The sequence below is a fragment of the Hippopotamus amphibius genome, chromosome 14, assembly GCF_030028045.1.
Source record: "Hippopotamus amphibius kiboko isolate mHipAmp2 chromosome 14, mHipAmp2.hap2, whole genome shotgun sequence".
Classification (NCBI taxonomy): domain Eukaryota; kingdom Metazoa; phylum Chordata; class Mammalia; order Artiodactyla; family Hippopotamidae; genus Hippopotamus; species Hippopotamus amphibius.
The window spans coordinates 32,613,419-32,641,056 of NC_080199.1; the positions used below are offsets into that span (position 1 = coordinate 32,613,419).

Here is a 27,638-nt window from a genome sequence, read left to right on the forward strand (position 1 = left end):
GCAGAGTCAGGTTCCAAACCCCTCCTCCTTTTGGCTACCTCTCTGGCTCTTGCAAAAAAGAATAACAGCCCTTAGAGCTGCTAAGAGTTCAGGCCTTTAACTCCACCAGCCTTTAGCGGCCTCTATACCTGTGTCTTGGCTCTCACCACAGGGTTGGTAAGGGGGTGGACGGATGGGGGGGTTGGGGTGGAGGGGGAGGGGGGCGGGGCGGTTTCTGTTCAATGCAGGTGTGTAACTGCGCTGAAGCATCAGGATAGGAATTTCGCCCAACAAATACTGGATATCTACCATATACGAGGTTCCAGACCAGGGGCTGAGGAGGACACCAAAATAAACAAGAAGCTCTGAAGGAGCTTCGAAGATAGCTGGCGAAATAAGACAAGTACAAAACCTGTGCAAGGGAGCTACTCACATGACTAAAATACTATTATTTCTCATGCCTGTCCTTTGTCCCCATGTCTTCATTATCCCACTTCTACTTATCTTTTTAAAATCAAAATGACATCCATTTATTATTCAAAGCCTCAGATAAATGCACTCATCAGCACTCTCTCCCCACAAAAGCTAGAATTAATTTAACTTACTTCCGCATTTCTTGTTTGTACTTCTCTAAACAGTAAACATGATGTGATTTTTTTTTCCCCTAAAGAAGGACAAAGAAGCTTAAGAGCCAGTAAGTATTTGATATAACACCAGGATGATAGGACTTAAAAATGATTTTGTCAGGACTAAAAGTTAGGCAAACTCTTCAAACTGAGAATCAAAAGGATAAAACATAATAGGAATCAGGGTGCACTGGTGCATATATTTCTAGAGCATTTACTTAGAAGTTAGTAGGATAGCTTGGAACAGGGGGTCTCAGCAAATACCACATTTTTATAGATAACAATTATCTTTGGTAGATATGACATTTTCAGATGTCACACACTGTCACGATTAGTTTCAGATCATATTCAAGAATTATCTTTAGTAGCGTAAAAAGATAAGTCATGAAGTGACCACTGTCAAGAGATAAGAGTGCTCTCTTAGGGTGAGTGTGGAGCCAAAAAAAGAATATTTAGGAAAAGTACTACTGCATTAAGATTCAGCCCTGATGTAAATGTTAAAAACAAGAATTTTGGAATGCCTTAGACTCGTGAATACTCTCATATCTGGGAATTCTACTTTCACCGAAAAAAAAAATGCACTAAATTACCACCTGTGTTTCGTAAATGAAAACTATTTTAAACAGACTTAAATCCTAATGACAAAAAAACCAAAATAGGCTCGCCAAAGGGACTGCTGATTCGGCTGGCCTCCCCTGCCTTGAATTCTGAGTGCAAGCAGCACCATACACAGTAAGTCTTTCCGTTGGCAGCACACACTTCGGGGAAAGGTAGCAGGAGTGCTTAAGGGTCCTCTCTGGGGGTGGGCACAGGGCCTCTATCTTTCCGGTCCCAGTTCTCCCACCTGGAGGGAACCCAGTACCTGAAGCCGACTGGCTGTCGTTGACAGCCTCCCCAGCACTTTCCTTACTCTTCCTCAAGCTGCTAGTAAAACCCGGAGAAGCAGACTTCTTTCGGATCCCGCGCGACTCTACGGCCCCACACCCAGAGCCCGGAGGTGGAGGGAGTGGTGCCGGAGAGGGGGTGGGGAGGGAACGGGGCCGCAGTGACTGAGCATGTGCGAGGAGTGGCGCATGCCCAGTGCGGCCGGCAGCTTCCCATTGCGGGTGGCTCCGGCGGTGGCAGCTGTGGTGGTGGCGGCGGCGGCAGCGGCGGCACCGCCTCCTCCTCACACTCCTGGGGTGGCGGGGTTAGATGAGCGGCCCCAGTAGTGGCGAGGGCGGCGCGGGGAGGAGGAGGAGGAGAAGGAGGAGGAGGAGGAGGTCGCTGTCTTTGTAGTCTCCCTGCTGCGGGAGCGAGAGGCCGCCGCCGGAGCCGTCGTCGTTGGAAAAGGACTGTGTGTGTGCGCGCGCGTGTCTGCCTGCCCGGCCCGCGGGTACGAGGCGGCGGCGGCGGCGGCGGCGAGGATGATGATGTGCGCAGCGACTGCCTCTCCCGCCGCCGCCTCCTCGGGGCCCGGCGGGGACGGATTCTTCCCTGCCGCCACTGTCTCTTCATCCCCGGCGCCGGGGGCGCTGTTCATGCCGGTTCCCGAGGGCTCCTTGGCGGCCGCCGGGCTGGGGCTGGGGCTGGGGCTGCCGGCCGCGGACTCCCGGGGTCACTACCAGCTGCTGCTGTCAGGCCGGGCCCTGGCCGACCGCTACCGGAGGATTTACACAGCTGCGCTCAGTGACAGGGACCAGGGGGGCAGCAGCGCTGGACACCCGGCCTCCAGGTGCGTCTCCGGGTGCCCTTCTTTGCGCCACATGCTGCATGTGCGCCCGTGTGTACGCGCGCCTGTGTGTATGTGTGTGTTTGCGTGTGTGTCTGTCTGTCTACATACGTATTTGTTGAGCTGTCTTTCAGCAAGCGCTTGATGGTAGATGGTGGAAGCACTTATTGAGATAGGAGGGTGCGGTGGCAGCAGTTTCTGTTCTAAGTGTGGGTTACTGTCTTTGTGGGGGGCAAGGGAGGGTGGGAGGAGAGCGTGTGATGCTAGAAAAGGTGATGGTGCGGGTCGGTTATGACACGTGTATATGTATTGTTGAAGAAGGAGGAGGGATGAGTAGAGGGTAATGCACGGAGAGAATTTGTAAGAGCGGTGAGGGAAGTGGCGTTTCTTGTATTTCTGCCGCAATGATATTTGCACGTTATTTGTCATCCACCCCCCCCCCCCCCCCGCGCCATCCTCACCTTTCCGCCTCCCTTAAAAAAATATGCCTTTCACTTAGGGAGGTGATGGTATCAGTTCAGGACAATGTCATATATATAGGATGAGTATTAGATAATCAGGCTGTAAGATAAGGCATGGGGTTTCAATTTAAGAGATTTACGCGAAAGGGATGCAGATGGAGGTTCCTGTGGACGTGAAAGGTGTCTGATACAGATTTTTAGATCCGTACTTTAATAACTGGACCTTTTGGTTCTCTAGAGATGCGGTTGCAGCAGCGCTCGTGTTCTGTTGTCCAATCGGCCATTTCCCTTTATCTTCTGTTCTATTTCCTCTGTCACTTTTTGGCTTTAGATTAGAGGGGGTTTTGTGGGTAAAAGGGGAAACCTGAGGAACTTCAAAATGTGACAGCTGGTGTAGTGATCAGCTGCCGCCAACTAGAAAATTTGAGTAGCTCCTACATCTCTTCCTGGGCTTGGTGCACCTTCAGCTTCCTTGATGAAGGAGGTGTTAAATCACTTTCATTTTCTTTTTCTTAAAATGTGGGTGTCTTTTTGCTTAGGGCTCACCTATTGTTTTCCTTTCCATGCCCTTACATGCCACATACCCTGAAGGATGGTGACTGACTTGTTTCACCAGCTTGGCTTTGGCAGTGGTATGATTGGGAGTTGGCTTCATCTTTTTTTCTCACACCTTCTTGCAACACATAGGGAAAGCATAGTTGGATTTTGTCAAATAAGTTACAGAGTTTACTGTATCTATTGAATGTGCAGTTTGTTTGGTAATAACCAGATGCCATTTTCTCTCATTATGAAAGGGGCTAGGCTGTGAGTCAGGTATTCGTGGTTGACCAGCGTGTACTGTGGCTCTTATCCACTGCAGAGTTGTAAAGATGGAGCTTTCTTCACACTTTTTCTGGGTAAACCACTCTTCTCATGTGTATAATTGTTTATAGAATTGGGACTTGAGTATTTTTACCATACTCATATAAATGTGTGTAACTAACTACCCTTTGCTGTCTATACCGAAAGCCACAAATGGCACAAGTCTGTTTCTTGCTAATGTTTTTGAAAATAGCACAAAACCTCAAGAGACAGTTTGTTCCAACAATTAGGTATAATTTTGAGCTGTGAGTCTGTAAATTATGGCACTGCAGGTACATCTTTACAAACCCCTCTCAAAGAATTCGAATTTATTTTGTATGTCGTTTCCAGACTTATACAATAATTTGTGACTGGTATGTTCCCTGTTTTAACTTTCTACTACTGCATTTGTGTAATAATACAGTTTCTGTGTATTTAGAACTGTATAAACAGTTTTAAACAAAATTAATATAGATTAACTACATATATAAAGTCTGAATGATTTTTAGTCTTTGGTCTATTTTTGTACAAGATGTCAATTAAAATTAGTGAAGAATTAGCTCAAGTACCATCTTTCAAGAGGTGCTCATGGAAACGAGCCTTAAGTTGTATGATATTGCCTTCTAGTGCTTGTTCAGAACATTATTGTTTATTATAGTTCACATCATTTTTTGTAAGTCTTGGCTTGCAACTATTCATTATTGAGGATTTGCTTAAGAATTCAGTCACATTTCTTATTAAATATGAATGGGGAAATTGGAGCTGGGATTTTGGTTCTGAATGAATGATATAATTATTTGTATAGGGGCACTAGTTAGAGGAGAAGATGAAATGTTTCGGGGACAGAGAATGGAGCAAGAATAGAGGGTGGAGTTCTAGTGAGAATCAAGTTTAAAGGTGTGAGAGAAAGGAGACAGTGACGAAAGCTGAAAAAAGATTTAAGAACTTAAGAAGAGAACCATGGGACAGTAGCACCTCTGATCCTAAGAAAGTGGATTGAAAGTCCTCAATAGGGTTAAATGTTGAAGAAAGTGAGAACACTTTCCAGGGCACTGATGACTTTTGAGGAAGTGGTCAAGATTCTGTGGAAGAGAGATGTGGCTGAGGAGTCAATGGGATATTTTGGGGTAATGGGGAGATGCAGGGTGGAGGGAAGGGTATTTGAGTATGGGAGAGTGGGTGGGAAACATCCAGTAAGTGGAGAAGGAGAAATTAAAGAAGTGGGAGAGGGGATAAGTGATTGGGGAGAAGTCTAAAGGAGATCTCGGGGACAGATTTAATATGACAGGTGGAGAGGTTAGCCACTAAAAAGTTAGGTGATAGTCATCCTTTAATATAGAAGAGGAGAAGGTATTTATTAATCTAAAGACTAAGAGTTTATTAACTATATCCTATTCATTTTGGTAATCCCAATGTCTAGCACAGTTTTTGCCATCTGTCTGTAAATATCCAATGCCTACTGTGTGCCAGGCACTGTTTTAGGTGCTGAAGATGTAGCAGTGAGCAAGATAGACAAGGTCTCTACTCTCTTTGGAACTTTCACTCTAGTGGGGAGACAAAAGCAACTGGTCATTTCAAGTAGTGATAAGTAACCATGAAGGAAATAAAACCTATTTCATGTGATAGACGATTTGTAGTTGGCGGGGGGAAGGGGGTGGTATTTGAGGTATGGTGGTCAGGATGGGTCTCTTTGTGAGTTAACATTTAAGTTGAGTCATAATGATTGGAAGGCAGACCTAGAGAAATAGTGTTTTAGGAAAATATAAAGCCTCTGATGCAGAAACAAGGTTGTGTTCAAGGAACAAAAATAAAGTGAGTGTTATCGCTCAGTGTTGAATAACTTAAGTACTGTGGATTACGTTTTAGGTGTAGGTAGAGAAGTTGAGGGATGGCAGCCTGATGATGTCAGTGACTTTGATGGCATTCTAGTGAATGCTTGGCTTCTGAAGCTAGACTGGTTTTAGATCCTGGCTTTGCCACTTTTTAGCTGTGTGACCTTGGGTATTACATAACTTCTGTGCCTCAGTTTTTTGTTTACAGGATATTTTGGAGATATAATTGGCATATAACATTATATTAGTTGTTGGTGTACAACATAATCATTCCATATTTTGAGAAGTGACTACCACGTAAAGTCAACATCCATCACCACACGTAGTTGAAAATTTTTTTTTCTTGCGGTGAGAACTTTTAAGATTTACTTTCTTAGCAACTTTCAAATATACAGACCAGTATGATTAATTATAGTCACCATGCTGTACATTAAATCCCCATAACTTATTTATTTTATAACTGGAAGTTTTTATTTGTACCTTTCTACTTCTTTTGCCCATTTCGCCCATCCCTACCTCCTGCCTCTGACAACCATGAATCTGTTCTCTGTATCTATGAGTTCAGTTTTTGTTTCTGTTTTGTTTTGTTTTTAGATTTCAGTTAGAAGTGAGATCATATGGTATATTTGTCTTTTTCTGTCTTAGTTCACTTACCATAATGCCCTCAAGATCCATTTCTGGTGTTGCAAATGGTAAGATTTCCCTCTTTTTTATGGCCAAATAATATTCCATTATATATATATATATAACATCTTTTTTCATCCGTCAGTGGAAATTTAGGTTGCTTCTTGGCTATTGTGAATAACGCTGCAGTGAGCATAGGGGTGCAGATATCGTTTCAAGTTAGTGTTTTTGTTGCCTTTGAGTACATTCTCAGAAGTGAAATTGCTGGATCATGTGGTAGTTTTATTTTTAAGTTTTTGAGAAAGTTCTGTATTGTTTTCCATAGGGGCTGCATCAATTTACATTCCCACCAACAGTGCATAAGGCTTCCCTTTTCTCCACATCCTCGCCAATACTTTTTATTTCTTGTCTTTTTGATAATAGTCATTCTAAAAGTGTGAAGTGATATTTCGTTGTTGTTTTGATTTGCAATTTTCAGGTGATTAGTGATGTTGAGCATCTTTTCATGTACCTGTTAGCCATTCATATATCTTTTTTTGGAAAAAAGTTTGTTCAGAGCCTCTTTCCATGTTTTGAATTGGATTATTTGTGGGCTTTCTTTTGTTGTTTGTTTGTTTATTGTTTTTTGATATTGAGGTGTATGAATTCTTAATTTTAGATATTAACCCCTTATAAATATATGGGTTGCAAGTATTTTCTCCCATTTGGTAGGTCACCTTTTCATTTTTGTTTATTTCCTTTGCTGTGCAGAAGCTTCTTAGTTTGACCTAGTCCTACTTGTTTATTTTTGCTTTTGTTTGTGCCTCAGTTTTCTTCTGTGTACAGTGGGAATAGTAATAGTGAGGATTGTCTTGTAGATTAAATGAATCTGTATGTGTAAAGTGCTTGGCCCATTAAGTGCTAATAAGTATTAGTAATTTCTACGAGAGTGAAAAGGCAGATGGAATTTGGGGATTTACAGAGAAGGCAGAGATCATGTCTTACTCTTTTATGTTTGGTCTCAATGACTGTGTCGAATGTGGGAATAGCTATTTCATTTATTCAGTGACTGAATAAGTATATTTTTGTAGGAATAAATCAGTCAAAGTTGGGAATTTGCTTGAGGAAAGGGATTGTAAGGAAATGAATAAAGGAATGTTTGATCAGTTCTAAGTGTGAATGGCAGTACAGCATTGACTGAGTATAGCATTGTTTGCATTTGGGAAGAACCATAGCACAGTGGCTAAATCTGCTGGGGAGTCAGGCTGCCTTAGGATTTCAGTTCTGCTTTTTTCTTTCTTAAAATGAGCAAGTTAATTAGCATTTCCGTGTCTGCTTCTTTACTTGTAACCTTATAGGGTTATTGAAAGGACATTGTGCCTGAACATGGTTTAGTACTCATTAAATGTTAGCTGCTCTTGTTGGTAGTTTTGGTATTACTAATATTATTATTAAAATCACATATTTAAAATTCCAATCAGCATGATGTCGTAAGCTTTTCCACTCAAGAGATAAATGAAAAAAACTGCTAGTTGATTCAAGGTCGAAGTGTGCCCAGAGGTCAAAGAAAGAAAGAAAGTGAAGGTTTTTGGTGACAAAGATTGACCATATGGTAAAAAGGAAAGTGATGCTAGGAGGGAACTGATAGACTGGGAGATAAAAGTAGTCAGGGTATCTGGGTTGAAGTGGTAGAAGAACAGTGTTAGTGGAAACAATAGAGGGGATTGTGGTTAAAATGGGAAATTGCTTTTCTTCTCTAAGCTAAATCCACTTACTTCCTTCAGCTTCTTTATCTGTTTCTTGTTAGAAATGCTATTTGAGCCCATCCTTCAGATGCATGGGATTTCAGTTATAAGAGGTTAATCCAGCAAAGATTCTGTGATTAATACTTGGTGCTAACCATTGGCCTTATAAAGATTTGCAAGATAGTTTCTACCTTGAGTTTATTGTCTGGATGGGGGTGAAAGGTACAAAGGCAGGTACTTACAAAAGTGTTAAATGAAGTTACTAAGAAAGCATAGCCTGTTATGACAAAGAGATGGCATTCTGAGCTGGTACAAAAGCATGAGCAAGAGGTGAGAAAACACAGTTTGTGTGTAGGTAATGGTAAGAATTCTGTTAGAGCTAGGATGTAGGTGTTATGAGGGAGAGTAATGGGAATTCATTCTGGAAGCGGAGGCTTTGGTCAGAGGGTAGGGCAGCTTGAGCTGCCGGGTAAGAGTTAGATTTTATTCAGTAAATACTGAGAGTTTTGAGCTATGAAGAGACATTATTGTAGGAGTGTTTTAGGAAGTGATATGGGATTGAATCAGTGTATTCGTGGATAGGTAGTAATTTGCTTCATATAGCTGTTACATCTATGGAATCCTCTATAAACAAAAATTACTCTATTGGCATATTAGTGGATAGAAATATGAAATGAATTTATTTCCTAGCTCAAAATAAGAGAAAATCTTGCCTTTGGGCTTAAAAAGAAATTAAAAATGTTAATTTAAAAATAGTTTTGCATTTTAAGATATTTATTTTAAAAAATCAACAGAATAGCCATAATAGTCTCACTTTTTTATTCAAGAACAGATTAAATATTCAGCTTTTGGGGGGGAGGGGGGAGGTTAATCGAAGTTTAATTTACATATAATAAAATTTACCATTTTTAAGTGTCCATTAGAAGAGTCTTAGAACCATCACAGTCAAGTATAGAATATTTGCATCATTCTAAAATGTTTCTTTAGTTAACTTGCTTTTCCTTCCCCTAGCCAGTGGCCACCACAGACCAGTTTTCTGTCGCTAGTATTTTACCTTTTCTAGAATGTCTTATAAATCTAACTCCTTAAGGGCAGGACCCAAGATATTGTTCCTCTCTATGTCATCTATCCCCATATTTCCTATAAATGGAAGCTAGGCTTTAAAACTTCAATAGGTTTTGGTTAAACAATTTTTGGCAAGAATATTCTGTTGAGTACCACACATTGAATCCCATCCAGAGGTTTTCAGGTTGTCTCGTTTAATAATGCTCAGTCTAGTTTCTTGAATTACCTGGATAAGATGGTACCCACTAGATCTCTTTTCTGTAAATGTATGCTTCTTCTATTTGCAATAAGCAGATAATTGTGGGTAATAACTTTGGCACACTGTGAATATCTTGCACCTAATGGCTTTAGCATCCTTTGATAATCCTTGACTGAGTCAATAATTTCATTAGGGGCTTCAAAATGATGATTTTTCTAATTCTGTTAAAATAGGATTTAGTAGCTTATGCTCTTCTGCAAAAAAGAGTTTTCCCTTATCAACTGGTGGTGAACTTAGTTCCTCCTAAGAAAGCAGGGTAAATGATTCATTTTCTCCCCTCATTAGCCAAATTGGTATAATAGTCCAGCAGTGGTGTCGTAGGTGCTGTAATTCATCACCCATGTCCCCCTTCAGGTACAAGTTCCCCTAGCCATTGAGAATATTGGCAGCTAAAACTGATTGCAACTGAGTCTCTCCAGGCATTGCTCTGAGCCAACAGGGCTGCTTCCCTCAGAGTCATGTGTCTTCTTCAGGGTCAGCGTGTGTCCAATGCCAATTCTATATGGGGGTGTAAATGCCTGGCCCTTTTGCCCTAAGGTAGGACAATGTTGAAGATCCAGCCCAACTCCAGAGCTCCCCATGATTGGCTGAGGCATTCTTGTGGCTGCGTTTCAACTCAACTCCTTCCTCTGTTTTAGTCTCACTTCCTTTACTCTCCCACAGCTGCTGATTTGGAGGGCATTCCCCAGTACTTTGGGTATGCAAATCTCCATTTCAGAGTCTTTTTCCTTCCAAGACAGTTGTGGTGGCAGAGTGGTCTGAGGAAGTAGTCTTTCAAATGGATTTTGGAGCTAGATTATCTGCTGGCTGGCTAGCAGTAAGAACCCCACTACTGGTTGTAGATGGAACATGATACTGAAACCTTTTGCATGCTGTGCACCTGTTAAAACTTTCACTGGTGGTGAATTGGAATGGCATTTCTGTAGGAGAGAATGTATTTGTGGGTACAGTATCTTAGGCTTTTGAAACATTTAGGGAAGTTATTATTTGTAAGGACGGTGTAGTCAGATGGCTGTTTGGTGAGCGACATTGATAGACTGGAGAAAGACTATGAAAGGCTGAAGGTAATTGGGGGCAAAATGAGAAAGGTAGGTGATTTCTTTCTTTGGCATCATGTAAAGAAACTCATCTTCTGCAGTAGGAGGAAAGAAAAAGCTAAGCAAGATTTAATTTCAAGGGTAGCAGAGCTCCAGGGCAGGTTGATTTCTCAGCAAGTCTGCTAGGCCAGCACGTCTGTGCTCTGCTTAGGAAGGAATGGGACCCTGGCTTTTAAGATGGGACCTCTGAGTTGATGCACTGGAAAACCTTGAAACCCTAAATTCCTCTGAACCTTCTGGGCCTACAGAAGTGGCCTTCTTCTGGCTAGCGGGCAGTTACTTGAAGATTATGCTGCCCCTACTATCCCCATCTACTCTCTTCTCCCCTGCTGACATCACCAAACCAATAGCTAGAGTTAAGTCACAACAAAACCTACTGGAGGTGCTGGGCCTGCTGAGGGAGGAAAGGGACTGAGGTGCGCATGTGTGTGCGTGTGCATGTGCGCGTGCACACACACACACACGCCACACACACACTCCTGAACTGTGCACTGAGGCACCCCAGACACCCCAGCAGACACACAGGAATACCATGTGATATTTCAGAATTTTAAAGGAGATACAGAAATGTTTGTCACAGACTGCTAACTTGAGGTAGTTCATGGTTTTGACATTAGGATCATGTTGCACTCCTTTTGCTGATTTCATATTTTTTTGGAGTTGAAATTTTGGGAGTTGCTGTGATACAGTAAAGCACTGCACAAAAATCAGTGTGGAACAGAAAAGGAAGATGGCATGTTTAATCTGCACAAATTTGGGAAGTTGTGCAGTACTCAGCAGGTGCAATGTCCTATTATTAAGTAATTATGGTTATTTAAGATTAAATAGAAATATTTTTCTTTAAGTTTATGTTTATTATTTTTTCTCATGGCTACTAAGTTGTTAGAATGTAAATTCTTACTAATTATTTGGATCTCATTACATAATAAACACTACTGTTAGGTATTCCATTTGGCCTACAAGTGTTGTGGAAAAATTACTGATGATGGCTGTTCAAGGACCCAATAATGGACTTATATTTATATCAGTGCTGATCTAGCAACTGAGTTGATGAATGTCTAGCCTGACAGTAGCAGAGACTAACTTCAAGGAAGCTAACCAGTCCTTGTGCCTTGGAAAGGACTGTGGTGCATTTTGACTGGATTTGACACATGTTCTGAGTATGAGTTTCCTTTTTCAACATGCAGGGGCTCAACCAGTGCTGCTATCTGAGGTCTTATAGAGTGATCCATCAGCACAGGGTGCAATATAACATCATTTCAGGGTAAAGGTCCCCCTTTATAGCAGCTGGATCCCAGAGATCCACTTGTGCACTCGTGCCCCATAACCACCCAGAAGCTGCTGACCTGATAGAGTAGGAAGCCAGTCTTTTGCAGGCGCAACTAATGATGAGCCTGAGGTCCTATCCTTCAGTGTTCCCAGGAGGAAGAACACATGGAAATGGGGATGCCTCCACTTAGCATCGCTGTCAGTGATCCACTGGGGATTTTACGCTCCCTATGTCTGAAGCTCTGAGCACTGGGGACTAAAAAGTCCTGGTTCTCAGAAGGGAAACATTTTCAACAGAGACACTGTAAGAGTCCTGTTATACTTTAAGGCCCAGCTGCTGGTAGGATTTGGTGCTCCTTTTCCATGAGAAGGTGTCACCATTTTGACAGGGCTAATGGACCTGATCATTAGCTGGAGGAGGTAGGGCTGCAGTTACACAGTGGAGCATGGAGTTTGGCACACAGGTGATGTGATCTACTGGATGTCTGTTGGTTCTTTCTTTTCCAACTTTAATGGTCAGTGGACATGAGAAAGGCCTGATGGCCACCTCACAGGATCAGCTAACTGGACCAGCGGAAATTCTAGCCAAAGATGAAGGGAATCCAGAGCAACTAGCAGAGAAGAGGTTGTGACTGAAAGTTTTGGCCTTGAAACCATCTGAAACCAGTGGTGGAGGCTGTAGTTTGTCCTACTTTACTTCCTCTGGAAAGTTTCTCCAGGAAATGAGAATGACCAGAATTCTGCAGGATCATTATCCAGAATTTATTTGAAGCAGTGAATGCTAGTAGTATAATAGGTGAACTATAGTGAATGCTATGGATTAATTTTAATTGTTTTATAGATTCTCTGGGATGTGCTATATAATCATATCATCATTCTTTCTGATCTCCAGATACCCCTGTGCTCCCCCCACCTTTATTCCAATGACAAGAACCTTTCTACTTCTGTTCAGTGCTGAATAGAAGGGGTGAAAGTTGCGTATTTCCTTGTTCCTAATCTGAGGGAGAAACAATGACAAATTAGTCTTTCTTTCACTAAGTATAATATTAGCTGTAATGTTTTCGATGGCCTTTGCCAATTTGAAGATCTTTATTATTCCTATTTTGCTTATAGTTTTTATCATAAATGTTTATTGAATTTTATCAGATGCTTTTTCTGCATTTATTGATATGATCATATATTAAGAGAATAAAAGGCAAAATTAAATTAATTTAGAATGATAAGTCAACCTTGCATTCCTGGGATAAAACCTCGTGTGTGATATATTGTTGAATTTGATTTGCTGTTTTTTTAAACAAAGACATGTAAAAAATTTTATTATTTATTTTTGGCTGCACTGGGTCTTCATTGCTGCGCATGGGTTTTCTCTAGTTGTGGGGAGCAGGGGCTACTTTTTGCTGTGGTGTGTGGGCTTCTCATTGCAGTGGCTTCTCTTGTTGAGGAGCACGGGCTCTAGGCCCATGGGCTTCAGTAGTTGCGGTGCATGGGCGCAGTAGTTGTGGCACACAGGCTTAGTTTCTCCACAGCATGTGGGATCTTCCTGGACCAGGAATCACACCCATGTCTCCTGCATTGACAGGTGGATTCTTAACCACTGTGCCATCAGGGAAATCCCTTGATTTGCTTTTATTTGTTAAGGATTTGGGGGTTTATATTCATGAAGAATATTGGTCTGTAATCTTTTTTTCTTTCTTTTTGGTAATGTCTTTGTCAGGTTTTGGTATTACAATTATCTTTGTCTTGTAAAATGAGTTGATTAGTAATTCCTTCTGTATTTTTAAAAAGTTTGCATGAGAGCAGCCATTTCTTGAATATTTGATAGAATTCACTGGGGGTACCATCTGGTCCTGGAATTTTCTCTGGGGGAAGCTTTTGACAAATTCATTTTCTTTAATAGATACAGGAATATTCAGATTTTTTGTTGTTGTTATTTCTCATGTGAATTTTGGTAACTTGTTTTTTTGTTTGTTTTTGAGAAATTTGTCCTTTCATCCAAATTTTTGGCATAAAGTTGTTCATAGCATTCTTTTTACTATCCTTTAATGTCTGTGGGGTCTGTGGTGATAATCCCCCCTTTTTTTTTTAAAGCTCTTTATTGGAATATAATTGCTTTACACTGTTGTGCCAGTTTTTGAGGTACACCAATGTGAATCAGCTGTATTTATACATATATCCCCACATCCCCTCCCTCCTGCAGTTCCCTCCCACCCTCCCTATCCTGGCCCTCTAAGTAAGTCATCACCCATCATCCAATTTATCTCCCTATGTTATGCAGCAACTTCCCACTAGTTGTCTGTTTTACATTTGGTAGTGTATATATGTTAATGCTACTCTCTCACTTCGTCCCAGCTTCCCCTCCCCGCCACCCCGTGTCCTCAAGTCTGTTCTCTACATCTGCATTTTTATTCTTGCTCTGTCACTGGGTTCATCAATACCATTTTTTTACATTCCATATATATGAGTTAGCATATGGTATTTGTTTTTCTCTTTCTGGCTTACTTCGCTCTGTATGACAGACTCTAGATCTATCCACCTCATTACAAATAACTCAATTTCATTCTTTTTTATGGCTTGGTAATATTCCATTGTATATATGCGCCACATCTTCTTTATCCAGATAATCCCTTTTTGATTCCTCTTTTGGGTTTTCTCTTTTTTCCTTGAATAGCTGTAAGTTTGTCATTTTTATTTATAAGTTCAAACAATCAACTTTTGGCTTTGTTAATTTTCTCTACTGTTGGCTCATTTTCTATTTCATTGACTGTCCTCTCATTATAAGTTACTTCTTTTTTACTGCACTTTTTTTTTTTTTTTTTTTTTTAGTTTTTTAAGATGGAATCTTAGGTCGTTGATTTTAGATTTTTCTTCTCTTCTAAGTATTTGAAGCAATGGATTTTCATATAAGCAATTCTTTGGTTGCATCCCCCAATTTTCATATTCAGTATATTCTTTGTCATTTAGTTTAAAATATTTTCTAATTTTCTTTGTAATTTCATCTTTGATTCATGCATTGCTTAGAATTATTTTATTTAATCCTCAGATATTTGATATTATGTATATATAATTGTTATTACTTTCCAATGGGCATTTTGTATAATTTCAGTTTTTTAAAATTTATTGAGATACACATTATCTCCTAGGATATGGTCTACCTTCATGATTAGACCATGTGCACTTGAAAAGAATAAACGTTCTGCCATTTTTGCATGTAGAGTTCCACTAATATCATATAAAATTGGTTGATAGTGTTGTTTGGCTCTTTTATGTCTATACTCATTTTTTGTGTGTAGTTCTATCAATTGCTAAAAAGAGATATTAAAAATATCCCACTCTGTGGATTTGTATCTGCCTCTGTAATTTTGTCAGCTTTAGCTTCATATATTTGGGGCTCTGCTGTTATGTACATGTATGTTTATAATTGTTAAAACCTCCTGATGAATTATTCTTTTGTTTCATTATGGTACATGTTTCTTTATCTTCAGTAATACTCTTTGTCTTGAACTTACTTTATCTGATACTGAAATAGCCTGTTTAGACTTTTTAGGCTTACTATTTGCATGGTAAATTTTTTTCTGTCCATTTACTTTTGATCTATCTGTATTTTTAAGTTTAAAGTTTTTATCCTTTGGGCAATACATGTAGGATTTTGCCTTTTTTTTTAATCCATTTTGTCAATCTTTACCTTTTATTTGGAGAGTTTAGACCATTAATATTTAATATAATTAATTATTGATATGGTTGACTTTAGGTCTGCCATTTTATTGTCTTCTGTTTCCCTCTTTTTCATTCCTCTCTTACTGCTTTTCTACCTTCTTTTGATTTATTCTTTAGTATTCATTTTAAAGTATCTATTGGACTTTTTTGGCTGTATCTTTTTGTGTTAATTTTTAATGCCCTAGGGATTACAATATAGATACCCAAGCTTTCACAGCCTACTTAGACTTACTGTTGTACTGCTTCACTTAAAATAGAGAAACCTTACAACCACATAGATGCTTTTTTTCCCCATCTGCTACATTCCACTCCGTCCTTTATGTTACAGTTGTCATATATGATATGGCTGCATATTTTGAAAACCTCACCATACAATATTATAATTTTTGCTGTCAATAGTCATACATATTTTAAAGAACTTAAAGGAAAAAGTATTTTATGTTTACCTATATATTTATTATTTCTGTTATTCTTCTTTCATTCCTGAAGATCCTACATTTCCTTTCAGCATAAAGTACTTACTTTAGCATTTTTTTGTAAAGTAGTCTACTGGAGATAAACTCTCTTTGCTTTTCTTCATCTGAGAATGTTTGTATTTTACTTTCATTTCTAAAGGATATTTTAGATTAACATAGAATTCGGAGTAAAAGCTAGTTTCCTTTCAGCATTTTCATGATGTTCCACTGTCTTTTCACCATTATGATTTTTGATGGGAAACCTTTGGTAATTCAAATTTTATTTCCCTTTATGCAGTATGTCATTTTTCTTTATCTGCTTTCAAGAATTTCTCCTTTGTTTTCAGTTTTCAGCAGTTCGATTTAATGTATCTGGTCATTATTTTCTTTGAGTTTCCCCTCTTCAGAGAATGCTCAGCTTCTTGAATCTGTAAATTTGCCTTTTACCAAATTTGGGATGCTGTCTGCCATTGTTTCTGAAAATATTCTGCTCTAGTTTCTGCCTTTTTTTCTGCTAAGATTCCAGTGACAATTATGATGAAACTTGAGATTGTGCCACAAGTCTCTGATTATTCATTTTTTCTATTGTCAATTTTTTTCCTCTTTGTTCTTCAGATTGGATAATTTTTATTGATCCATTTTCAAGTTCACAGACTCTTTTCTCTTTCATCTTCATTCTCTTATTGAGCCCATCTTGGTGAATTTTATCTCACATACTGCATTGTTTGATTTTTAAATTTGCATTTGGCTCATTTTAAAAGTAATTTCTCTTTGTCTTCTGAGAACTTTTTCCTGTTCAGTTGAAGTGTGTTTGCCTTTACTTCATGGAGCATATTTATAATAGTTGCTTTAGAGGTACTGTTGGATAATTATAATATGTGGATCATCTCAGGGTTGGCACCTGTTAATTGTTTCTTCCCTTGAAATTTATCACATTTTCTTTTTGCATTGCGAGAATTTTGGGTTGTATCTTGGACATTGCGCATGTTTGTTTTGAAAACTCTGGGGCTTACCATAATTCTCTGGAGTGTTGATTTTTGTAGTTGTTTCTTTTAACAAACTATCAACTCATTTTGTTTCAGATGGCAAATTTGGTCTTGCCTTTTGTGGGTGATGGTTTTCAATTCTCAGAGCCTTTGCTATGTTGGTATCGGTCTGTCTCATACCTGTGCAGCTCCAGAGCAAGCCCAAGACTTATGTGGGCCTATAGACAGGACTTAGAGAATCCCTTTCTCCATCTTTCTCCCTTCCAGGATTTTCTCCACATTCTCCACATACCGGAGCCCCTTTCCCCAATTTCTGTGGCCAGAAAGGTAGGGTTTCTCTTGGAGTTTTAACTTCTGTGTTGTTTCCCTCTGTATGCAGTGATTGCTTCCTGGCCTTAGAGCAAAGCTGTTAGAGAAAAGAAAAAAAAATAGCCGAGCTGGGAAGCTCACTCTCCCATGGGTTACTTTTCCGAGTTTGACTCCCCTCCACAGTCTGCTTTTGTTTCCTTTTCAGAGTCCGCAAATAATTTTTTCTTTCTTTTTTATTTTGCCCAAAGTTTGTAGTTGTAAACAGTGTGGAAGACAGACTGTATTTAGTTTATGCCACCATACTGGAATCAGAGTTCCTTCTCTGGCTGCTTTTAAGATTTTTCTCCCTATTTTTGATTTTTAGCAATTTGACTATGTTCTTCCTAAATATGTTTTTTTTCTTAGTGTGTGTTTATCATGCATTTGATGTTAATTGAACTTCTTAGATCTGCGTGATATAATTTTTGTTTAACTTGACACATTATGGCCTTTATTTCCTCCAATATTATTTCAGACCTAGTCTCTCTCTCATTTTTTTCTGGGAATCGACTTATACACATATGAGGCAGCTTGATATTGTCCCATGGGTGAAGGATCAGCAAACTTGTTCTGTAATGGGCCAGATAGTAAATACTTTAGGCTTTGCAGGCTGTCTAGTCTCCCTTGTGATTATTGCAACTCAGTTGTTACAGTTTGCAAGCAGCCATAGAGAATATTTAGACAAATGACTATGACTGTGTTCCAGTATAATTGTATTTACATAAATAGGTGATGGGCTAGATTTGGACTGCATGCCATAGTTTGCTGACTCCTGAGGTGTAGACTGCAAATAGTTGCCGAAGCTACATTGTGAATACAGAGGTAAAATCAAGTGTAAAACACAGATATTATCAATAACTAAAGTATGGGGCAACAGAACAAAAGAGAATAAGAGTATATGAGAAAAGACGGAAAGATATATTAGGACTGGGTTACTATGTTCCAGGTATTGCTTTATTTGGGGACGATAGTGACAGAGTTAAACTTTCAATGTGTAAAAGTATCTATAGTAGCATTGTAAAGGATGAGAAGACATCCATCCCCAAAGCAGGGCTGGCTACCTTTAAAGAAGTGCTTGCAGTGGTTCTGACAAGTGATAATAAAACCTGAGAGAAGCCAATGGGAATAGATGAAATAGAACAGATTTGAGAGACATTTTGGTGTTAGAAGGCTAATGAAAGAATGATAGGATAGCAGATGACTAGATGTCAAATATAGAACTATTAATGCCATTCCTCTATGTATTAAGGTAGGAAGGAAGAGCTAGTTTCTCAAGAGGCCATTTTTGATACCTTTCTCTCTAAATTTTCTTTGTTGGTTATTTCAGTCAGTCCTGTGATTTCAATAATTACCTAATTTTTTTGGACTTCCTGGTCTGTGGTTTGTAGCTAAAACCTTTCTCTAGACCTGTATTTTGAAAAGTCTACTGTTAGGAGTCTCTCAATCCTGTCTCAAATACATTATGTGCAATATATTCAAAGGCTCCTCATGAACGTATTGTGACTTACAAGCTGACTGTTTTTCTATAGGTCAGCTAAATGAAAGTCTGAGACAACATCTTGAAGTTGGCGTTAAGAGACTATAATGACCTAACACTCATTCACCCCCACCTCCTTTTTCCAGAAGGCTGAGAAAAGTCACATTCAGTGGGAAAGTGAATTGCGGTTAGACAGAGAAGGGAGTACAGCATTTAGAAATTAGTGTTTACGGTGGGGAAGGGGAGGCTGGGATGAATTGAGAGAGTGGCATTGACAGATATTTACTACCTTGTGTAAAATAGCTAGTGGGAAGCCTCTGTATAGCACAGGGAGATCAGCTTGGTGCTCTGTGATGACCTAGAGGGGTGGGATGGGGAGGGTGGGAGGGAGGCTCAAGAGGGAGGAGATATATGTATACATATAGCTGATCCACTTTGTTGTATAGCAGAAAGTAACACAACATTGTAAAGCAATTATAATCCAATAAAGATGTAAATAAATAAATAAATATGAAAAAAATAGTGTTTAAAGGGAAAGAAGGAAGATGGTAGCTTGAGGAAGGGGACAAAGAATTAATCTATCTTTTGGATAAGAGACACTGTAGCAGGTGTTCTTAGTGTCCTAGCCATATCTCTTTGACTTTCATCTCTATACTGTCTACTTACATTTATGAATTTCTGCCTGAGAACTTTCTCACTGGCCATAGAGACATGCTTGGCCTGTGTGCAGGGCAAGCCAGAAATGCCAGGGAGTTAATGCTGTTGGAAAGGCTTTCAGCCATTGATCGATGGGAATGTGGTGGATAAATACCTTGTTTTCACATCTCTCTGTTGGGATAACTGAGCCGTGTTCTGTACCATCTACTAGAGTTCTCCAGTAGGATCACACTCTAGTTGCCCATCAGGTACCTGGCTTAATAATGCACTCTTTCTTGATTGCCTCCCCTTCCCTATCTCACTTAAAATTTCCCCCGTCAGTGTTTTTACTGACTCACCTCTCAAACAGCTGCTTGCACTTGACTCCTTGAATCATCTCTGCTTTTGGGGAAACCCAAACCAGGGTAGACACTTTACTTTAGCGTGGTAATAAAAAGAAGTAAAATTTGTTTGGCCCTTACTAAATATTAAGCATAACTCCAAGGGCTTCATAATCTAATGGGATAAGTACTATTTCCTTCTCTTTTACAGATGAGACAACTCAGGCACAGAGCAGTTGATTAAATTTCCCAAGATCACAGAGCTAATAAATGACAGAGCCTGCATTTGAACTTATGCCATATGTCTCTAAATTCTGTCCTCTTAACCTGGTAGACTAAGGGAGAAGAGCAGGAATAATGAACAAAAAAGAGAGAATGAGGACAATAAATGGAGTAAGGCCCTCGTAGAGATTATTTTGAGGTAGGTGAAAGGAAAGGAAAGGGAGTAGTACATTCTAAATGGTGTCCCTTTTAGCAGTTAAGTAGAGGGTTAGGTTATGTGCTCTGAGCTAAATGGGTAGTGGTGGGATTTTGAAGAGGCTCAAAAGGTGGTAGATTTTCATGGTGGATGTACCTTTATTGTCAGAGAACATAACTGGTTCTAGACCAGCATTCTGATGATACTTGTGAACTCTCAATAACTGTTATTAATATTGTTATAGCTTATTGAAAACAATGTAATTTACCAATATAGAAATAAATATAGATTATGAACAGATAACTCTCGTGATAAGTAATGTATGTGCTAAAGATTTAAGAGACAGGAAAAGGAAGAAAAAGGAGCTAATGAAGAATGAGAAAGAATCATCATCAAGGGAGATGGAACACTAAAACAGAGATTCTTCTAGAAGCTGAGGGTGGGGGAGTATTTAAAGAAGTAGACTGTTTGATAGTGCTCATATGTAGAAGAAGATAAAGGTTGAAGACTGAAGATAGGGAATTCATTAGGCAACAGGAAAGTTTGTGATGTTGAGACGTCTCATACACTTGTAGGAGCTTGATCGTAGGGCATTGAAAACATTTGAGACAGTTGTTCCTCAAGAAATTTAGTCATGAAGAGGGAAGAGGGTTAGAGAATCATGTAAACACCCTTTTTTTTTTTTTTTTAAATTTGAGGCCAGTAGGCCTCTATGGTTAGAAGCCATAGAAGACAGAGATTAAAGAATGAGAAAGGATGTAAGTGATTGAGCAAAATCCCAAGGATGGTGAATGAGATGGGTTCCAGTGTATGGGAGGAAGGGTGTATTTGCCATCTCTTTTGGGATGGAGGGACTTGGAGGAGATTTCAGTTTTGGAAGAGGTTTCAGGAGCATATTTTCACCCTGTTTATCTTTCTATCTGAATTCTAGTAATTTTTTCTGATCTCTTCAAATTCTCTCTCACTGTGTCTAATATGCCATAAACTCACCTATTTAGTCTTTAGTTGCAGTTATATTTTTCATGTCTAGAAGTTGGATTTGATTCTTTTTCAGATGTGCTAAATTCTCCATACCCTGCAGGTATTTTAAAGCTAGACTTTTATTTACTTAAATTTGGTAAGCGTAGTTGTGTCTGAAAATTTCATCTGAGGTCTGTTCTTCTTTCTGTTGTCTTTTTCTGCTAGTTCTCACTCATGGTGCCTTGTATATCTTTGTGTGCCTTGTTGTTTGACTGTTAACTCTCATTACCCTTCTGGTGGCTCTCTTAGTCCTAGATGAATGGATTGTCTTCAGAAAGTGTTTTAGTTGCTTCATGGCTTGAGTTTTGCTTGCCCACCTAGGCTCTGTGGAGCTAGATTATAAATCTGTATGAGGCATGGTCTAATAAAGTCATAACTTTTCAGAGTCTTTTCCTCACCTCACTGTCTACTCCCAGTGTCTCCCCCACTCTCTTTTCTTTGTGCTGCTCTGCGCACTGCCAAGGTAACTTTATTTATAGTCCTTACTCCTCCCCCACTCTCCCACTCCTACCCCCAACCTAAAGACTTCCAAATAAAACAGACTGAAGATATATAGGAAATCTGTTTGCATCTCTCTCCTAGATCAACTTGAACTGTTAAAAATCTCTGTTCTTATTACTAATTATCAGCCTGAGTTAAGTAAATAAAAGTTTTCTACTTAGTAATCAGACTACTATCCCTCCCTAATTTATTCAGTGATGCATGAACACAATGAGAGTATCATTACATTAATTACACAGAAGAAATGTCTGGCTTCTATAGAAAAGCTGCAATTTACATATGGTGTTTTATAAATTAGTTGATTTTTAAAAATTGGTCTTCTATTTACTGACCTTAGTAATTCATTTATTCTTTATTTGTGGATTATTTTGCATTTTCTATAAATATGGTTATGTTATCTACAAATAAAAATGCTTTACTTTTTCCTTTTCAATCATTATGACTTTTATACCTTTTGCGTGACTTACTGACTTCCAGTACAGTATTAAATAGAAGTGGTGATAGTATAAGTTCTTGTGCTTTTTTTCCCGTTCTTAGTGGAAGTATTTAATTTTTTATTGAGTATAATTAATGTTAGCTGTAGGGTTTTTGTTGAAAATCTTAATTAGATTAAGTAACTTCTTTTCCTAGTTTACTGAGGCATTTCGTCATAGATGGTTGCTGAGTTTTATAAAATAACATTTTTGCTTCTGTTGAAATAATCATATTTTCCCCTTTATTCCTCTTATTCAGAATAAGGGGAAACATTTAAAAATGAATTTTGCATTTTATTTATTATCCTTTTTATGTGTTGATGGACATTAAAATTATTTTTAGGTCAATGGCTTTTTTTCTCATAATTTTTGTAGAGATATGAAATTCACATACCATAAAATAGACTTTTTTAAAGTATATAATTCATTTTTAGTATATTCACAACTTTGTGCAACCAGAACATTTTTCTTCACCCCAAAAATAAATCCCATATCCTCTTGTAGTCACTCCCTGTCTCCTTTTGGTCAGCCCCTAGCAACCAGTAATCAACTTCCTGTTTCTCTGGATTTGACTATCTGGACATTTATATAAATGAAATCATACCATTTGTCGTCTTTTGTGGACTTTGCTTCTTTCACTTAGCATAATGTTTTCAAGTTTCATCCATATGGTAGCATGTGTCTCCTGCATTCTTTTTTATGCCTGAATAATATTCTATTATATGGATGTGCCACATTTTCTTTAATCCATTCATCAGTTGAACACTTGGGTTTTTTTCACTTATTGGCTGCGTAGTATTTTTGCTTCTGTGTTCGTAGGAGATACTGGCCTGAAATTTTCTTATTTTGAAATATCCTTTTCAGACTTTGGTATCAGAATTATGCTAGCCTCATAAAATATGTTGGGCAATGTGTCTTCTTTTTATATTCTCTGGAAGAGTTAGTCTAAGACTGATATTGTTTGAAAGACTGTACCAGTGGATTCTTTTAAGTGTTTGAAGGAATTCACTGGTAAATTTAAAGGAATTCACCGGAATTCACTGAGTCTAGAGTTTTCTTGGGGGAAGCTTTTGACTAGGGATTCAATTTCTTTAACAGATACAAGACTACTCAGATATTGTATTTTTTTTGCTTTTTTAGTGTCAGGAAGTTATGTTTTTTTGTTGTGAAATTTATGGGCAGTGTCTGTAATGATCTCCCCTTTCTAATTTATTTCTCATATGAGTAACTTGTGGTTTTATTTTTTCCTGACTAGTCTTTCGAGAAGTTTATTAAACTTATTAATCTATTCAGAGAATCAGTTTTGACTCTTGATTTCCTCTGTTGAATATCTGCTTTCTGTTTCTTTGATATCTACTCTCATTTTTATTTCTCTCCTACATTCTTTATTTTGAATTTGCTCTCTTCTTTCTAGCTTCTTAAGTTGTAAGCCTATATCATTTACTTTCAGCTTTCTTTTTTCATTGTATGCAAAAAGCTATATATTTCCCCAAAGTTACTGCTTTAGTGACAGTCCACAAGTTTTAATATGTCATATTTAATTTTTATTCCATTTAAAATATTTTCTAATTTCCATTGTAAGTCTCTATTGACCCATAGATTATTTAGAAATCTCTTTTAGATTTTCAAACATTTGAGAATTTCTTAGTTTTTTTTTGTTATTGGTTTATAGTTGAATTTTTCTGTGATTATTTTCCTTGGAGAGATGTTGAGACTTGGCCTCTCGTCCAGCATATCATCTATTTTGGTGAATATTCTATCTGCCTTAAAAAAGAATGTGCATTCTGCAATTGTTGGATGTGGTTTTCTATGTATGTCAATTAGGTCAAGTGGATTAATCATGTTTTTAGATTTTCCTGCATCCATGCTGTTTTGTCCTCTACTTGTTCTATTAATTAGATAGAGGTATATTAAAATCTGATCTTTTGACTGTGGATTTGGCTTTTCTTTTTTTACTTCTCTCATTTTTGCTTTACGTGTGTTGAAGCTATGCTGTTGTTATTAGATGCATTCACATTTAGGATTTTTGTGTCTTCCTTTTGAATTGACCCTTTCAGCATTATGAAACATTCTGCTCATCTCTAATAACACTTCTAGCCTTAAAAATTACTTTGTCAAATATTAGTATAGCCACACCAGGTTTTTTGGGGGAGGCCAGTGAGTGTGTACGAGATATATCTTCTCCAGTCCTTTTAGTTTTTAGTTTGTGTTCTTTTATTTAAAATTTTGACATAGCAATTTTTAAAGAAAGACCTTTCTTTTTTATTTCTTACAGTGTTGTTGTATTGACAAGGAATTGTGTCAACTTTTGTAGATCTAAAATTATCTCTATTTTTGTCTTCATTTTTAAATACATTTTGATAGATGTATAATTCTAGGTTGCTACCCCCCCATTCCCCACCCCCCAGCACTTTTCAACACAGAGAATGGAAGCTATCAATCTTATTGTTGTTTCTTCAAATATATCTTTTTTCTCTGGCTGCTTTTACAATTTTCTCTATATCCTTTGTTTCAGCAGTTTGTGCCAAGCATTTGGTATGCCTAGGTGTGGTTTTCTTTGCATTTTTCTGCTTGAGAGTTCCCTGAATTTCTTGAATCTCTGGGTTGATTTCTTTCCTTACTTTTGTAAAATTATCATCAATTATTTCCTCACGTATCGCTTTTGTTCCATTCTTATTTTCTCTCTCTTTCTGCTATTACAGTTACATGAATATGAGACCATTTGACTGTGTCCCAAGTGTTTCATACTCTCGTTTTTGTTTATCACATTCTTTTCTCTGTGTTTGATTTTGGATATTTTTTCTTGGCCTGTTTTCAAGTCAATGAATTTCTGTTTTCCTCTGGTCAGTTCTGCTCTTAGAGTCTTCTGAAAAGTTCTTAATTTCAGATATTGATTTTTCTGTTCCAGGAAGTCCACTTGGATTAAAAAAAAACTTTTTTTTAATTGTTGAAGATTACATCATTTCATCCATTTTGCTCAACTTTGCATCTATGGCAAGTCCTTGCCTCCTAATGTCAATGTCTGAGTTATCTTAAGTCTGCCTGATTGTCTGGTTTTCTCTTGATTATCTGCCTGTCTCATTATTTTGCTTCTTTGAATGTCTCTTAATATGTTTATTTTATGTCTAACATTATGTGTAAAAGAACAGTTAATTTATTTCACATGATATTTTCTTTCAGAAAGGTTTGTTCTTTATTGTGTTAGACAGATAGGGTGAGGTGTTGGCTACCTCAGTCCAAATCAGGGATTAAATAGATTCCTCCATCTACTGAGATTCTGTCTTCTAGCCATCCACTGAGATTCTGTCTTCTAAAACTGGGCAACTGTGGGAAATTGACCCTACCCTATTGGCCCAGCCTCCCTATCTTTCTTCAGTGCCCCATCACTAAGCAGATGTCCTGTTCAGTATCCTGGCCACATATTTGAAGATTTTCTGGATTCCAGTCTGTCATTCCAGCCCATGCAGACATCTGAAGTATCCTAGTTTTTGGTTTCCTTTAGTGAGCTCAATCCTCACTTGTACCCAAACTCTGCAAATGCCCTCGTGCAAGTAAATGCCAGTGATCTCAGCTCACTTTGGAAGTGCTCTTCATCTCTGCATTTTTACTTCATCTGGTCCTCAGTTGCTTCCAGACCTTTCTATATTACTCTAGTTTTTGAAGGAAAAGCAATGGCTTGCTTCTATCTGGTATCTTACCTTAGTAAAATAAAAGTGAAAGTCAGGAGTTTATCTTTGTGGAAAGAAAAGGCAGATAATTTTAAGAGTCCTTATTTGTGTAAGCATAGTGATGTTTTGAAGTTTTACCTGTGTTGCATACTAATAGTTATATATTTTTTTCCTTCTGATATATGAGCCTGTGTATCAAAATATACTCTAAGCCAGGGGTCAACAAACTACGGTCCACAGACCAAATCCGGCTCAATTCCCATTTTTGTACAGCCTGTGAACTAAGAATGGCTTCTACATTTAGAAAATACGTACATACATACATATATAAATAGATATACATATACAAATAAATAATTATATAAATAAGTAAATAAAAGGAGAAAAATATTTTGTCACATGAAATTCAAATTTCAGTATCCAGCACCCAGAAATTACAATCAGATTGTAATATAACCACACTCATCTGTTTTTGTGTTGTCTGTGGCTGCTTTCATGCTAACAGATGAGTATTTGTAACAGAGATCTTATGGCCCACAAAGCATAAAATATTCACTATCTGTCCCTTTACAGAAAAAAAATTTCCCTATTCCTGTCTTAGAGCATAGACTCAGGAATTTTTCATTTCTCATTTCTAAGGGAAAGTAAACAAAAGGTTGAAACCCTCTTATTCCATAGGTTCTTTGAATTTTGACTTATTTAAATACTAACATTTTAGAGTTAGAAGGAACCTCAGAGATAATCTCCTTTATCTCTTTATTTTGCAAATGAAGAAACAGAGCGAGAGAAGTTTTAAAGTAAATTATGACTAATTTTTGTGTTGTAAAATAGACTCAGTAAGAAGGTGATTTAGAAACTAATGATCTATATCACAGAACAACTTGCAAAATTCGTTTGTTCTTATTGCAGAAGTATTTGGTTTTACTAAACAGTGGTAGCTATTAAGAGAATTTCTTCTTTGGAATTTTTAAAGTAAATATTTTAAAATAAATATTTAGAGCATGTTAATAACCTTTGCCTTTCATTACCACCCATAATTCTTTCAAATCTCATGGGTATGAGGTTCTTTTTGTGAGAAGACTAAAAATATTATAGGACCAATTCCAGACATTCTTCATTAAGCTCCTATTGATTAAGGATTTAAAGTCCTAAATCATCAGAAATTCCACCGTGAAATGTTAATGTGTAAGACTTGTTTCTAGAGTTTTTCTTTTATCTGTCTATCCTCAGATACCATGAAAAGTTTATTTAAGCTTAATTCTGAAATGTAGTCATATAGTGGGATGTTATATTACTAACACATAGCATTTTTATTTTCTAATGTTGAATACAGATTTTCTACATATATTTTTTAGCTTATTATTAGCTCTTTTGGACAACCTTCTTCTAAAACAAGCCAAATCAACAAAAAACACAGTAAAATCAATTCGTGGGGATTTGGGGAAAGCTGATTCTTCAGCTGATCTATATTCAGGATTTGGTGGGTCCAGATTCATTAAAATTGTTATAACTAATTAAATGCCAAATGCATACAAATAAATATTTTAGGAACACATATGAAGTCATTTGAACTTTAAGGAGGTCCGTTGAACAAAACAGACAAAGGTATTGGTGTATGCTTTGGAAAATTTAAGTCTGTGATAAGTAGGCTTCAGGAAATTTATCTTAATTTGGATTTATATATTCTGTTTCTCTGAAGATTGGTTTTGAATGAACCTTGATGCTTTTATAAATTGTATAGAAGGGGCTAACCTTTTAGCATTTACATATTCCTTTTGCTCAAATAACTGATTTCACTTAAGTAAACTTTTGTATGAAAAAAAAGTTGGTTTCCTAAACCACACATGAAAGATACTCCTTGCTTTTCATCAACTTGTTTATTCATCTGATATTTCTTGAACATCCATGATGTGTCAGACACTGATGAAGGTGCTTGAAAGGGACAATGTTGAAATAAATGTTTTTTGCTTATAGTTGAATAGATTGCGTGAGGAGGTATATCTGTTCACGTGTAGCATTTGATACTATTACTGTCTTTTCTTTTATAGCATACTCTCTTGGGGAAATCCTATCTACATACATGATTTTCATTACCTCCTTTGCACCAAAATCTG

The 27,638-nt window shown here is 37.8% G+C and overlaps 1 protein-coding gene and 1 long non-coding RNA gene across 11 annotated transcripts in view; one reads left to right on the forward strand and one right to left on the reverse strand.

The window, feature by feature from the left end:
* Window positions 1-1,586, reverse strand: part of LOC130835506 (uncharacterized) — a 181,403-nt gene extending 179,817 nt beyond the window's left edge. For all 3 annotated transcript variants that reach the window (XR_009048963.1, XR_009048962.1, XR_009048964.1), the window contains exon 1: window positions 1,468-1,586. This is a non-coding gene — a long non-coding RNA (uncharacterized LOC130835506). The remainder of the gene's footprint in view (window positions 1-1,467) is intronic.
* Window positions 1,587-1,720: 134 nt separating this feature from the next.
* Window positions 1,721-27,638, forward strand: part of MYCBP2 (MYC binding protein 2) — a 267,817-nt gene continuing 241,899 nt past the window's right edge. For 5 of the 8 annotated variants that reach the window (XM_057707049.1, XM_057707052.1, XM_057707056.1 and 2 more), the window contains exon 1: window positions 1,723-2,319. In XM_057707049.1, coding sequence (XP_057563032.1) covers window positions 2,012-2,319 — 308 coding nt within the window. In that variant the 5' untranslated portion in view covers window positions 1,723-2,011. Of the gene's footprint in view, window positions 2,320-27,638 lie in introns of all 8 variants that reach the window. The other 3 variants (XM_057707050.1, XM_057707051.1, XM_057707054.1) reach the window with 2 other exon arrangements.